The following is a 15,441-nucleotide window of genomic DNA, read 5'->3' as shown; positions in this document are numbered from 1 at the left end:
AATCAATGGTGACAGAATTTACACTTGTATAGCAGCTCAAGGGTGGAAAGAGATTTCGGTGGTGTTACAACTCAGCTGTGGAAAATGCTGCAGTGGTGTAGCAGTGGTTGCGACATTATGCGTTGTTGCAACTTTTTAATACTGGCGGCAGCGTCCATTGTGATAGCAAGTCAGAGGTAGTAATATTTTGTATTGATGTAACGACTCAATAGTTCCCACATTGTATACTGTGTAGCAGATCTAGTTAGGCAACTTTTTGCAGTGGTGTTGAAATGCAATTGTGGTACCTTGCTGCAGGGGTATAGCAACGCAATGGTCAAAACAGTTAGTAATTGTGTAGAAATTCAATGGTGACAAAATTTTTGTGTTGTGGACATACAATTTCTACGACTAGTCATAGATGTAGCAACTAAATCGGGGCAGGATACTGCAATGATGCAGCAGCTCAAAGCTGGCATCATTCTGAACTGCTTCAAAATCATTTTATGAATGATAATCGTTTAATGTATGTTAAAAGATTATTGTATTTGTTAATTCGCTTACACATACAATGATATTCAGGTAACCAACATCAGAGCAATTGTTTAACGTTGCTTCGTAATGATAAGCTAGAAGTTTGGTTTAGCAGTCGTTCGCAAAGACAAATTAGCAGACCAGTCCCCTAAGATGTTACTGTGTTGTAATTTACTTTTAAGGAGACCTCAGAGCAATAGGATTTTTGAACGTTTGATATTTAAGGTTAGTGAAGTTCACTATTTAAATATCAATAAACCAAAGCAACTCGACGGAACTCTCAAAAATTCTCTAAAAAATCGACTGTTAAGATTTAAGACCATCCCTAATAGTCCAGTTTATTCGACAACCAGCGAGGCTCTGTAATAAAGTGCTTTCTGCCACTTGGCGGAGGGGGAGGGGGAAGATGGGCTTGATTTATAGGGAACTAAGTTTTGAACGAAGGTGCATGTTTCACGAACATTTCGATAAGGCGTAAAATACGTAAAGATGGAGAAAATCTTTCTTAATAATCTTTTGTAAGTGTTCCGTAATCAAGTATTTGCATTTGCAATGTGAACTGGATTTTTATGTTCGATATGTAATTATAAATTAGAAGACGTGTATATTTCATAAAAGTCACAATTAGATATGTGTTAATTAGATTATCTTTGACGAGTTTTAAATTTAAATAACGTACATATTCGAATCGAAGAGTGAAGAAACGGGAAAAGAATAACCAAAAAGAGACATTTTTCCGTCTTCATGTATTGTAAGCTTCAGAGTAACACGTGTACCCTACGTCTTCAATTATTTGTTGATGTATTCAAATCTCTGCCTTTTCCAACAGCGTTTATCCTCTAGAGTTCCCTGTACTGTCAGGGAGGTTATTCCGTGATGGGTTAACACATGTCCTTTTATCCTGTACCTTCTTCTTATCAGTGTTTTCGTATGTTCCTTCCTTCACCGATTCTGCCGAGAAACTCCTCGTTACTTATCTTGTCGGTCCACATGATTTTCACCGATCTTCTTTAGCACTACATCTCAAACGTTTCGACTCCCTGCTGTTCCAGTTTTCGCATTTCCTTACGGGACATGGAAGGCGGTGAACAAGCTAAGGAGTTAGAGGTCTCGGTTCAAAGTCAACCTCCGGAAACGGGGCTTCAGCAGTCGTGCTAGAATTTGCCCGTATGGAGACCTGTAGCACCAATAACAGCTGCCAATCAGTAGGAAATTGCAAGATACCTCTACTACTGGTGATCTTGTTGCAGCAAACAAAGCTGCAGTCAAAACCATGGGCTCTCGACAGAATACGAAGAAAAGTATCCTGCTGCTTGTTCGTTTTTTTTTCCTTATGTTCCTGTCTGTTCTTCATAAATTTTTGTGCTACATATAAATCTTAGTATTTTTATTGTTATTACTTTCTGCTTCTACTGTACTGAATTTTCTCTCACATGGATAAGTTGCCTGTAATTAATTTCTGAAGTTATTAATGCACCATCAGCATTGTTCATGTCCTGGTCTGGTAAAGTAAATAAGAGTAGAGTATTAAAGATAGTCGGAAATCTACGACGTCTGTTTTCTCGGGAATTTCCGAGAGCTGCTGTGCTCTGCTCAGCTTGGTTGATATTTGTGTCTTGAACTTCACGTACCATAAATTTAAGAAAAATTAAAAGAAGTCCGCGTGCCGTGTGGTCTCCTTGTTAGTGCTTTTGTTACACGGAGCGCCACGTTGCTTTCAGCCTGTAAACCTCGTCGCCCCGCTGCCGGAGTAGCCGGGTATCCCCTATTTTCCTGCTCCCGGCCGCCTTGGGCTTCCGCCGGCACCTGCGCCCGCCGGCCTGGAGAAACCGCCTGGCCGTGCCTGCGGCTGCACGCGACTGCCGCCGAACTGCGGCTCCAGAGGCTTGGGCACGCCACCTGCTCCCTGCTGGGTAACAGTGGGGACGAAGCCGCGGTCGTCGTCGTCCGTGTACGTGACAGTGAAGGTGATGCCCTCTGGAGACGTCCACGTGTAGCCGCCCTGTAGCGCCACCGACTCCCCGTCTGGCGTCAGTGCTCCAGACTCTTCGTGGGACTGACCGTCGCTCGTCTTGTAGCTGCAAAAGGTAAGAGGTTGGTCTGGGTTCAATGTCTCATGAGTATCGAGTTAATTAGCTACCTAGTTATCACTCGTATTCTACGTTAAGTGGAAGCTGATAGCATCGTCACATCCACCTGATGTAATTTATGGACACCTCGGAAAAGCTGCTCTATCGAGAATACAAGTTCTTAATTACTGCCGCATGCGTCTTGGTTTTGTAATTACAGCATCCCAGTCGCCGGGTTGGTCTCCTCAGAAGCTCTCTCAACACCTGAGTACTGATTCAAACAAAACAGGACGACCGTGCGACAGCTGAACTCAGTTCTTTCGAACAATAACCAGCTGCGTGCGCATGTTCCTTCCGCCATCAGACTTTTTTATTGAATGCTCGTTAGCCTGGTTTCGCCCTGCCAAGAATGTTATTCGTGGGCTTGACTTGTAATGCTGTCCTTTATGCCTGATAAAAGCTAGTCAGTGTCTATGTTGCTGGCATTAAAAGCAGGGGTGAGCTAAGCTCTGCGTTCTGACTTACGCCACCATTTGACTGTGCATACTAGCGATATGTTTTCCACGTCTTCCGGTCCGGCAGCCTCCTTCTTGTAGTCCTCTGGCATCCAGCACGTCCCAGACCTATCGATTCCAGCTCCTCCTAAGTCGTCCACGCTTGCTTCTTTCTGCTGGGGTCATTGGCCACACCTTCTAGGCGCTGAAGTCTGGAATCGAGTGACCGCTACGGTCGCAGGCTCAAATCCTGCCTCGGTCATGGATGTGTGTGCTGTCCTTAGGTTAGTTAGGTTTAATTAGTTCTAAGTTCTAGACGACTGATGACCTCAGAAGTTAAGTCGCATAGCGCACAGAGTCATTTGAACCATTTTTTGAACCAAGGCCACGCTTTCTTTGGTCATCGGCTACCGTCTATGCTCTCGGACGTCCTTAGCAAAATGGTTCAAATGGCTCTGAGCACTATGGGACTCAACTTCTGAGGTCATCAGTCCCCTAGAACTTAGAACTACTTAAACCTAACTAACCTAAGGACATCATACACATCCATGCCCGAGGCAGGATTCGAACCTGCGACCGTAGCGGTCGCGCAGTTCCAGACTGTAGCGCCTAGAACCGCTCGGCCACTCCGGCCGGCCGTCCTTAACAGTTTAGATGTTACCTCTCATTGCCTCTATTACTGATTTATCGACACTCATAGAATCTCTTACGCTGGTATTTTATACATGGTCCAGCTTGTAGAAACCACAACTTCGCCTCCAAAAGTCTGTCTCTAGAGCAAGAAACTTATTTCTGGCGCTTCTCTGTTACTCACGGCTCTGCCCAGCACTTAAAGGGGAGGCCACGGCGTTTGGAACGCGGATTTACTGCAAACTTCGTACACTCATAGTACTCCATGAGGACAACAAAATGTGTAAGCAGTAACGCGTACTTCTGAAGCGTTATTGAGAAAATCGCAAGATAATTTCGGTTTCTCAAATATATACCTGCACGTAGCCATTTTTACCATGCAGCTGCGGCAGCCGAGTGGTTTACGTTCAAGCACCGCAATCGCTGTATCGGTGGAGCGAGTCCCGATCGTCAGTTTTTTTTTCAACGTAGTCATTTTCTTTACAATTTATATTACAATTGATATAATGAGAACAATACGTGTAATCGGATGAATTTTATTAAATTTACAATGTTTTTTGGCAGTGTATCAACTGTAATATAAATAGTAAAGAAAATGATTGTGTTGAAAATAAAAAAAAGAAACTGACGAACGGGACTGGATCCATCGATACAACGATTACGGGGCTTGAACGCTAGCCACTCGGCTGCCGTCCCTGCATGGAGAAAATGGCCACGCGCAGGTATATATATTTGACGACCGAAATTATCTTGCGACTTTCTCAATAACGCTTGAGAAGTACGCGCTATTGCTTACACATTTTGTAACCACGACAGAGAAGCGTCGTAAATAAGTTAACTGTCCTAGCGACAGACTTTTGGAGACGAAGTTGTTGTTTCTTCAAGCTGGACCACATATAAAATACTAACGTAAGAGATGCTATGGGTATCGATAAATCAATAACAGATGCCATGAGAGGAAACATCTAAACTGCTAAGGAAGTCAGAAAGCATGAACCGTAGCCGATGACCAAGGAAAGTGTGGCCATGGACCCCAGCAGAAAGAAGCAACCGTGGGCGACTTAGGAGGATATGGAGTCGACAGGTCTGGGACGTGTTGGATGCGAGAGGACTACAAGGAGGAGGCTGGCGAACCGGAAGACGTGGAAAACGGGAAGCGGGAATCGTCGCCATCCGTAGAATACTCGCAAGATGCAAGATGAGGACGATGGACGGAACAACTCAAGCTTCACATGTGTTAAGAGAAGCCCAAGCCACCGGTAAAATTAGGAAAAAGAAGATGCCTTTCCTAGCAGTAAGCAATAAGCATCTTGCACAAGAAACAAACACGGAAAATGATACCCCTCGTCTATGCCCCACCTGCTTCCCCATCCACTGTCTGCAAGAAATGACGTACACTACCATTTCTAGGTCAGGTATCACAGATTGTAGCCAAAGCACTGGAATCCTGCAAGTAGAGGCTTTCCTTCTATGTGAGGAATACGACAGCCCAGTGTGTTTTTAATACCAAAGACAAGATCCAGTTATTAGCCAACAATGAGGTATACAAAATCACCTGTTCTGGTTGTGACAAATTTTACATTGGTCAGTCAGGCAGAGACATATCAAATAGGCCGGCTGAACATGAACGCAGCTGGAGGTTGCAGAATTCAGACTCTGAATTTGCTGAGCACGTACTGAGTGAGGGTCACAACTACCAGCCAGTGTCCCATGTATGTCACTTAGCAAACAAAGGCCATTAACGCAACCTGCTGGAATCCCTGGAAATTCACAAACCTCTTGCTCACAGTCTAGGTCTCATCCTAAATGACCAGACACAGCTCAACACTTCCCCTCTCCTAAACTTCATATAATCATCTTTGTTGTTCATTACTTCCCACACTCTCTCTTCCTACATATTCCCATTTTCCTGTATTCATTAAGTTGTTTTGTTTTGTTGAAGTTGTCTTTGTATTCCATATAGACTGTAGTTTCAATAGTTAAGGCTTTCTTTTAACTGGTACTTGTATTACTGTCCATATTTGACACCCCTTGTAGTTGTCGCATCAAATAATGTTCATATTTTACTTTGCTCATTTATTTAATGAGAACTGTTACACAGCCACTGCTTTGATTATAATGTTAATGTTAAAATGCAGTACCACCACACTCTCAAACTGTAGGTTCCCTCAAACACCTACATTTTCCTTCATTTATTTATTTCTATATATTTTATTGACATTGCTTTAAGTTCCTTATGTATTCTGTAGTTACATTGATAATTGTCTCTTCTTTTAGTTGGTTTGTGTATCACTCTTCATGTTTCATACCTCCTGATGTAGCCTTGTCTAGTACTAATTTTATTTGATTGTATTAGTTTTGTTTATTAATAGAAAATGTCATGTAGGAAATTATTCCTATGATGTGCTAAAGGTTTTCCTGTCTATTCCATTGTTATTTATGTACTGCTCATTTTTTACTTTTTCATTGCAAAGATGTTACTTACTGTGTGTTTCTACTTCAGTCTAGACGGGTTACTTCTCTTCCAATGTTGTTTGCAAACGTTTTAACTTCTTCGGTGATAATACTCAGTAAATGTCTGAAGATGGTCTTGTAAGCCAAACACCGGCTAACAATAAAAGTAATAGTGTAGAACAAAAGCAAACTGGTCTTTTCATTTACTATACTGTTGTTCTACCAAGAACCGACGGAAGATTCTGTTAACATGATAATTTATACCATTATTGTACTGTATATTGCTACTGTAACTGGTCTGTGGGCACTTTAACGGATTGGAGACCTCACACTATGCCTGTAGATTGTTTTATGACTGGTGCTGCCATCTCTTGGTTCATTAAATTACACCCTACACTGAACCACTGAGACAATTTCAATCACTTCACGATGTCTGACACAGAAAACACTGACAGCCGCGATTAGTTACAGCGCCCGTAAAGAGTGTAGGTTGAGCAAGAGCTGATATTACACGCACTTTGAACGAGTACACACACAGCTTTAATGACACAACACTAGTTTAAGATTGTGAAAGTTTTAAAAATCGTTTCCATGAAAATTCAAGAAAGGTAGGAGGAATAATCCACTAAATTATAGGTCCACAGCATTAATGTCGATATGACCCAGGATTTGGGAACATACATTGTGTTCGAACATTATGAATTACTTCGAGGAGAACGGTCTGTTGACACACAGTCAACACGGATTTAGAAAATATTGTCCTTGTGAAACCCAATTATCTCCTTACTCACACGAAGTGCTGAGTGCTATTGGTGAGGAGTTTCAAAGTGACTCCATATTTCTAGATTTCCAAAAGGTTTTTGACACGGTGTCACATAAGTGGCTTGTAGTAGAATTGTTTGCTTATGGTATATCGACTCAGTTATGTGACTAGATTCTTGATTTCATGACAAAGAGGTCACAGTTCGTAGTAATTGACAAAAGTCGTGGAGTACAACAGAACTAATTTCTGGCGTCCCATAAGGTAGTGTTAGGTCCTCTGCTGTTCCTTATCTACACTCCTGGAAATGGAAAAAAGAACACATCGACACCGGTGTGTCAGACCCACCATACTTGCTCCGGACACTGCGAGAGGGCTGTACAAGCAACGATCACACGCACGGCACAGCGGACACACCAGGAACCGCGGTGTTGGCCGTCGAATGGCGCTAGCTGCGCAGCATTTGTGCACCGCCGCCGTCAGTGTCAGCCAGTTTGCCGTGGCATACGGAGCTCCATCGCAGTCTTTAACACTGGTAGCATGCCGCGACAGCGTGGACGTGAACCGTATGTGCAGTTGACGGACTTTGAGCGAGGGCGTATAGTGGGCATGCGGGAGGCCGGGTGGACGTACCGCCGAATTGCTCAACACGTGGGGCGTGAGGTCTCCACAGTACATCGATGTTGTCGCCAGTGGTCGGCGGAAGGTGCACGTGCCCGTCGACCTGGGACCGGACCGCAGCGACGCACGGATGCACGCCAAGACCGTAGGATCCTACGCAGTGCTGTAGGGGACCGCACCGCGACTTCCCAGCAAATTAGGGACACTGTTGCTCCTGGGGTATCGGCGAGGACCATTCGCAACCGTCTCCATGAAGCTGGGCTACGGTCCCGCACACCATTAGGCCGTCTTCCGCTCACGCCCCAACATCGTGCAGCCCGCCTCCAGTGGTGTCGCGACAGGCGTGAATGGAGGGACGAATGGAGACGTGTCGTCTTCAGCGATGAGAGTCGCTTCTGCGTTGGTGCCAATGATGGTCGTATGCGTGTTTGGCGCCGTGCAGGTGAGCACCACAATCAGGACTGCATACGACCGAGGCACACAGGGCCAACACCCGGCATCATGGTGCGGGGAGCGATCTCCTACACTGGCCGTACACCACTGGTGATCGTCGAGGGGACACTGAATAGTGCACGGTACATCCAAACCGTCATCGAACCCATCGTTCTACCATTCCTAGACCGGCAAGGGAACTTGCTGTTCCAACAGGACAATGCACGTCCGCATGTATCCCGTGCCACCCAACGTGCTCTAGAAGGTGTAAGTCAACTACCCTGGCCAGCAAGATCTCCGGATCTGTCCCCCATTGAGCATGTTTGGGACTGGATGAAGCGTCGTCTCACGCGGTCTGCACGTCCAGCACGAACGCTGGTCCAACTGAGGCGCCAGGTGGAAATGGCATGGCAAGCCGTTCCACAGGACTACATCCAGCATCTCTACGATCGTCTCCATGGGAGAATAGCAGCCTGCATTGCTGCGAAAGGTGGATATACACTGTACTAGTGCCGACATTGTGCATGCTCTGTTGCCTGTGTCTATGTGCCTGTGGTTCTGTCAGTGTGATCATGTGATGTATCTGACCCCAGGAATGTGTCAATAAAGTTTCCCCTTCCTGGGACAATGAATTCACGGTGTTCTTATTTCAATTTCCAGGAGTGTATATAAACGAATTAGGAAACAATCTGAGCAGTGGCTTAGTTTATTTGCATATGATGTTGTCGTTTATCTTCTAGTAAAATTATCAGAAGATCAAAACACATTGTAAAACGATTTAGAAAAGATACCTGTATGGTGCGGAAATTGGAAATTGACCCTGAATAATGAAAAGTGTGCGGTATCCACATGAGTGCTAAAAGGAACCCGTTAAGCTTCGGTTACACAATAAACCAGTCAAATCTAAAGGCCATAAATGTAACCATATACCTAAGAATTGAAGTTACGACCAACTTACATTGGGAAGAACACACAGAAAATTCTGTGGTGGAAGGTGAGCCAAAGACTGCGTTTTAATGGCAGAACACTTAGAAAAAGTAACAGATCTATAAAGCGACTGCCTACACAACGCTTGTTCATCCCCATTTGGAGTACTGCTGCGTGGCCTAGGATCCATACCAGATGGGATCAGGGGAGTATATCGAGAAAGCGCAGAGAAGATCAGCACGTTTTGTATTATCACGAAATAGGGGAGAGAGTGTCACTGACACGACGTAGGATTTGGGGTGGACATCATTAAAACAAAGGCGTTTTTCGTTGCACCGGAAACTTCTCACGAAATTTCAATCAATAACTTTCTCCTCCGAATGCGAAAATACTTTGTTAGCGCCGACCTACATAGGGAACTTCAGCTGGGGAGAAATGATTATCATAATTAAATAAGAGAAATCAGAGCTCGTACGAAAAGATATAGGTGTTCCTTTTTTTGCTCGTGTGGTTCGAAACTGGAATAATACATTATTGTGAAGATGGTTGGATGAACCGTCAGCCAGACACTTACGTGTCATTTGCAGAGTATCCATATATATGTAGATTACAGGAGCTAATGTGAACACTAACAGACCTTGATAACAAAATACACGATTTTCTCGATGGCGCTGATTACGATGCAGACGCGTCCAAATGTGACGAATAGATAGACGCAGCACAAGTTCTATTTTACGCCTGTCACGGGAAATAGAAGGGAAGTTGATGAATTCCATGGTTTACGCTACCATCAATGCCAGACAACCTGTTACGACTGTCCACTTATTTTGTCCGCAGCTTCTGGTCTAGTGGCTTCCGTTGCTGCCTCTGGATCACAGGATCCCCGGTTCGATTCCCGGCCGGGTTGGGGAGTTTCTCTGCCCGGAGAGTGGGTGTTGGTGTTGTTCTCAACATTTCACCATCATCATCATTCGTTACAGTGGCTAGATTGGACTCTCTAAAAAACTGGACTGTGAAAAAAAAAATGGTTCAGATGGCTCTGAGCACTATGGGACTTAAACATCTAAGGTCATCAGTCCCCTAGAACTTAGAACTACTTATACCTAACAGACCTAACAACATCACACATATCCATGCCCGAGGCAGGATTCGAACCTGCGACCGTAGCAGTAGGGCGGTTCCGGACGGAAGCACCTAGAACCGCTCGGCCAATTCGGCCGGTTGTGAAAACAAAACTGAGACTTTGTACGGACGCTGATGACCGCGCAGTTGAGCGCCCCACAAACCCAGCATCATTATCAACACCTCATTTGTTCCACCACCAAATATTAGAATGCCCACTGTAAAGCGTAAATAAAGACCTGGGCTCGTTTATGGGAACATTTCCAGCAATCGATTGATCTGGATCCCACGTATCCATCGTTCAAAAACAGAAAATTTCACGTATCTGCTTAGAAAGGGAGCCGAAGTATTCAGCTGATGATATTGATGTGACCTCTGACACATTCGATTAAGCGACTCCTTCGATACAGACGGCTGTTGTGTGTCTACCTTCAGACGAAAAAGCAGTAGGAAGGCTGAATTGGTATCCTATTATCTCACAGGTGCATTTGTAACATGCCACATAGAATGTTGCCGAACTGCGTTGGCATAGAGGGACACTTTGACATTTTGTTGAAGCATGTGTCGATGTCGAACCTTCGCATGATCACGAGGCAGGAGGTGGCGAAAAAGGAGAGTTGGAAAAGAATAAAAATACTTTTCTTCTTCATATTAAGTTGCTGGTGGTTGTACTCTGTATGCACAGTAGAAACAGCTGTCACGCTACTCTCGAAAGGGTGATACCAAGTTCAGTTGGGTTGCAGCCCCCTAATGTCCATAGAGGAGGGCTAAAACACCCACCGGGAGGCACCAGCAGCCAAATTTGTCAATAACATGATCCTGTTTCTCATCACAATGCGGACTGTCCTTTTCAACCACAAAAGATGTGGGAATCAACGCGACAAGGGGAGGGGTGGTTTCATTGACTTTCTTCATACCACCCCCTGACGCCTGAGGCCTTTTCGTGTTGACTTCGAGGGGCAGTGCGTCAGAAATGTTTTCCTCAGCGACCCGTAAGAAAATCGCGCTATGGTTTTCGCGATAGTGACTTCCACCGCAGAGGCGTCAAAGAAGGGCTGAAGTGTGTGGCACATTGACGGTGGCGCTGAGCAGAATTCTGATGGAATGTGGTGCCATCTTCAACCCATCTTGCAGTTCACATGAACTTCCGGGGTTGGTCTTTTTTCGCTTGTGTCTAAACCTTGCTCCTTGCTATTTGAAGCTCTCTGAGCTGGAGGGTGAAGGCGCAGAGAAATGTTGTAGGCATTGTTGAGCCAAATTTCAAATTTATGCGTCACTATGTGGTACAAGTACGGAGTTTCGAAGCAGTTATCCTACAATTTTATTCTGCAGTGTGTTTATAATTCTTCTGAATGCAGTATGGTGGATGAAACTTCTCATCGAGCTCCAACAACTTAAGCTCGTAATGAAACTACCCAATTAATAGCTGTCTGGTGATATTTTGATTAGTATCTAATACCTCACATGCTTTTCATCACAACTAATGCTTCTACTACAATCAGCAGCCTTGCTATACGGGTATATCTATTTTCTCGGGGCACGTTTAGTAAAACACGGTACAAATTGTTCATTCAATGTGTCAATGGTGTTATTTGCAGTTAACTAATTAAAGAGTACAAAGTAATGTGATTTTATTGCTATTATCCCCTTAAGCTGACTCGTCCGACCCCAGTTTCCCCATCCCACATTGTTCAGTGGAGCATCCTCTATGTCCTGTTAAATTTTTGCACGCTCATACCGTGACACCCCATATATAGATGAGTAGTCGTGCAGTGCAAAAAATGGTTCAAATGGCTCTGAGCACTATGGGACTCAACATCTTAGGTCATAAGTCCCCTAGAACTTAGAACTACTTAAACCTAACTAACCTAAGGACATCACACACACCCATGCCCGAGGCAGGATTCGAACCTGCGGCCGTAGCAGTCCCGCGGTGTGCAGTGCATTTTTTGAGCATTGTTGAAGCTTTAGCGATACCTACCAATTCGGAAGAAAAGAAGACATCGAATCAATATTCAGTCGTGTTGCTAGACTTGTTTATAGCAGGTTCTATCGATGCGCAGTATGCTACACGAAGTCGAATCGGAAGTGAACGACGGAAGAAGTTAGTCTAACGAAATGCTGTCGAGAGGGATTAGAGACTCGATATTTGCGCCAGACTGCAGAATGATCTTACTGTTACCAACAGGGAATGCAAAGACATGATAAGACCAATCAGGGCTTACACGGACGCAACAGTCGTTTTTCTCTCATTCCAACTGCGATTCGGAGAGGGAATGGTTAGAAAAGTAGTATGAGGTACTCTCGGCCAAGGTATCTCAGGTGGCTTGACGAGTGTGTATGTAGATGTAGATGCTGAAGAGACAGATTTTCAGCTTTTTTGTGGACATTTAGAGGAAAAGTTATTGAAAGTCAGAGACTTAGCAGAGTTATCGTTACTGTATATTTACACATTAATTAGTGACACATAACCTCAGCATCTCTTACAGTTATCTACAGGAAAAGGAAATTGCAAAACTACGACGAATTAAATATTTAATTAATCGTAGATGTTAAGTCGGTAAACGAGATTAAAGTTAAAGCTATTATTTGGATAGGCAAGAAAACCAAGAAAAACTTGTAATACCTCCAGCGCCAGGGGTCGACGCCATTGAAGTTGTTCTCTTGTTCAAGAATGACAACTTCCTCGGGCTTTATCTGCGGTTTTGATGCCACAGAGACTGCCTTTAGCATCAGAACTCCAAGGATGAACTGAAATAAATAAATAATTGACTAATAGTGAATGGATACCATTAATTTCTTTTGGCACAAGACTTCAAGAAAATAAACACAGATGTAGTATTATAAACGGGAAAAAGTATTCTAAACAAAAAGACATTTGAGGCGTACTGGTTATGGATGTGATTGCTTGTTTCTAGGAATAGGTTATTTGTGCGGCACAATCACAAAAATTACAGTAGGAAATTACCAGTTAAAGCCGTCTCCGGCCATCCTAAAATAACAAGACAAAGATTTCGATTCACTCCTGTCATTGTGGAACCAGGGTACCTGTCTTATGATCTACGAATACCTTTGACGAACGGAATCACTAATTTTGTATTACAATTTTTGTGACTGTGCCGGAGAGTAAATTATTTGAAGAAAAACTATGACTGCACTGGAGAAGGAAGTCCATACGTTCAGATATCAAATTCGTTATTAGCATTTTACGTGATTCTTCCGTCGCTTCATGGTAGAACAATATGAAAAGTGCAATATATATCCCCTAGAACGTAGTGCTTTCCATTTATTATAATTAGTAGGTAATTGATAACACACCATTGTAGAATACCATCTTCACATTTTTATAGGGGATCTTCAACGACATATGAACTTTTTTAAATGCTTATATCAAATGGATAAAGTAAAGTAGTACGGTATTGTTGGTTGGGAGACCCCAAAGCAAAGGTTTAATCACCTAACTGGAAAGATTTTTCTGTCCTTCGCGCATACTGGAACTTTCATTCTCGAAGTGTGAGAGTTCTGTGTTTAAGAGTATGTGAGGGGTGTTAGTGACAGTAATGGGTTTGTGTGTAGTGTAGTATCATTCACGCTTACACGATGATGAGAGAAGTGTGACATCAAAACCTAGTGTTGGCATATAGCCCACTCCTCCCGATAGGCACGAAGTAGGCCATGGATCTTAACGTCCCCACCAGACGGACAGGTCACCACCAACAGAGTCACATGACTTCACTTCTTGAGACTCTGCGGAGAGCTTTGGAATTTCAACCATGACTTCGGCGCTAAATCTGATTATCAGGAACTCTACGTTGCCCCCCCCCCTCCTCTTTGCTGTGAAGGAAAAGAGAATGCTGCCAACAAAGTACAGCGTGCCCAGCGCTCACTCATCCAAGTATCAAACACGTCCAATGCTGCTTAACTTTGGTGAACTGAAGGAAACCGGTGTATACAGCAACGCAACACGGTTAGCTATATCACAAGTTGACAGTCCACTAGATAACTTATGAATGAACGTGCAAAACAGAGAATGCTGACATTGAATTGTGTTCTAAATAGTCGTTGAGGGTGAGAATATGTAGTCAAACTTCAAAAGCAGATTTCAGGCCTCACATAATGAAATGTACCTAGCTAACATTGAGTAAAGTGTGGAGTACAATGCGGACAGCAGTGTAGCATGCATGCATGCTCCTCAACAACCCCAATCCCCTCTATTCTCTGCCATCATCTCCTAACCCTGTGTGTCCATTACCTCCTAAGCCGCTCCATGTACTCACCCCCTATGTCCACCATCTCCTTCCCTCTCTGTACATCTCCTCCGCCCCCTCTAATTCCACTCCTTCCTCCCCCCTCTCTTTGTCCAAAGCTATTCCCCTCTATTTCCGTCCATCTTCTCCTCCCCCCTCTCACTCCTTTTACTCCTCCCCCTCACTTTGTACATCTCCTCCTCTTCCTTTTCTTTGCACATTTTCTTCTCCCCAGAACTTGTGCTCATTTCCTCCTTCCCCCTCCTCAATTGCCCCTCTCTCCCCTCACCCATTCTCTCCACATCATCATTCTCATTGCTGAATGAGGCTGATTGTTCTCACCCTAACAGCATTTCTCTCCAGAACACACTATTGTAGATTACCATCTTCATATTCTTCACTGGGAATCTTCAACGACGCATGAACTTTTTAAAATCCTTATATCAAATTCATAAAGTAAACTAATAAGTGTAAACTAATAAGGGAACCAAACTAGGCTGAAATCATCCCCGAGGTTTAGAATGAGCTTCTTCGCATGGCTTTGCCCACAAATGCACATGTCAAAATATTTTACATTCATTTGTACTCATATTTCACCAGTATCTCTAACGAATTTTATAATCTTGAACACTGCAGTGGTCAGAAGTTGTAGAATTATGGATTCAATGGCAATCATACCAATTGCGTTTTAAAAGTTTATTCCAACCTTTACCTATGTTTCGACAGGTATAAACGTCTCTTCCTTATCAGAAGTAATAACAAGTGTTATATATTGTGTGAAGAAAAAAACAAAGACATAAGGCCTAGTCAACAGTAAAATGATCTGTTGTATAGAAATGCTATGATATAGCCATAAGGCCTAGTGAACAGTAAAAATGATCCATGTAAAATCTAAGGTAGACGTAATTTCTGTTTGTGTATATGATGCACGTAAGCCATAGATTTTATATAGATGATTTTCACCGCTAAGCCTTGTAGCTATGCCATAGCAATTATATGGATCATTTTACTGTTGACTACGCCTTATGACTTCGTTTATGTTTCCGCCCGTGTTAAAACTTCTTGTGAGGTAGACAGCTTTATATCCGTCACAACCTTGCTAAAGGTCTGAATACACTTCTGACGTGCAACTGGTTGGCTGTATGATTCCCATTGTATCTAGCGAATTTCGC

General features: G+C 43.6%; 1 protein-coding gene across 1 annotated transcript in view; it reads right to left on the bottom strand.

Annotated features, from left to right (window-relative positions):
- Nucleotides 1-506: 506 nt before the first annotated feature.
- LOC126101004 (flexible cuticle protein 12-like) overlaps nt 507-15,441 on the bottom strand; it is a 34,737-nt gene continuing 19,802 nt past the window's right edge. Inside the window, exons 2-3 of the mRNA XM_049911670.1 lie at nt 12,649-12,773; nt 507-2,591 (exon numbers count right to left, since the gene is read on the bottom strand). Of these exons, the coding sequence (XP_049767627.1) occupies nt 2,279-2,591; nt 12,649-12,773 (438 nt within the window). The 3' untranslated portion in view covers nt 507-2,278. The remainder of the gene's footprint in view (nt 2,592-12,648; nt 12,774-15,441) is intronic.

Source organism: Schistocerca cancellata, chromosome 9 (assembly GCF_023864275.1).
Source record: "Schistocerca cancellata isolate TAMUIC-IGC-003103 chromosome 9, iqSchCanc2.1, whole genome shotgun sequence".
Lineage (NCBI taxonomy): Eukaryota > Metazoa > Arthropoda > Insecta > Orthoptera > Acrididae > Schistocerca > Schistocerca cancellata.
Note: the sequence above shows the minus strand (reverse complement) of the source record. Positions and strands in the feature narration are given on the sequence as shown.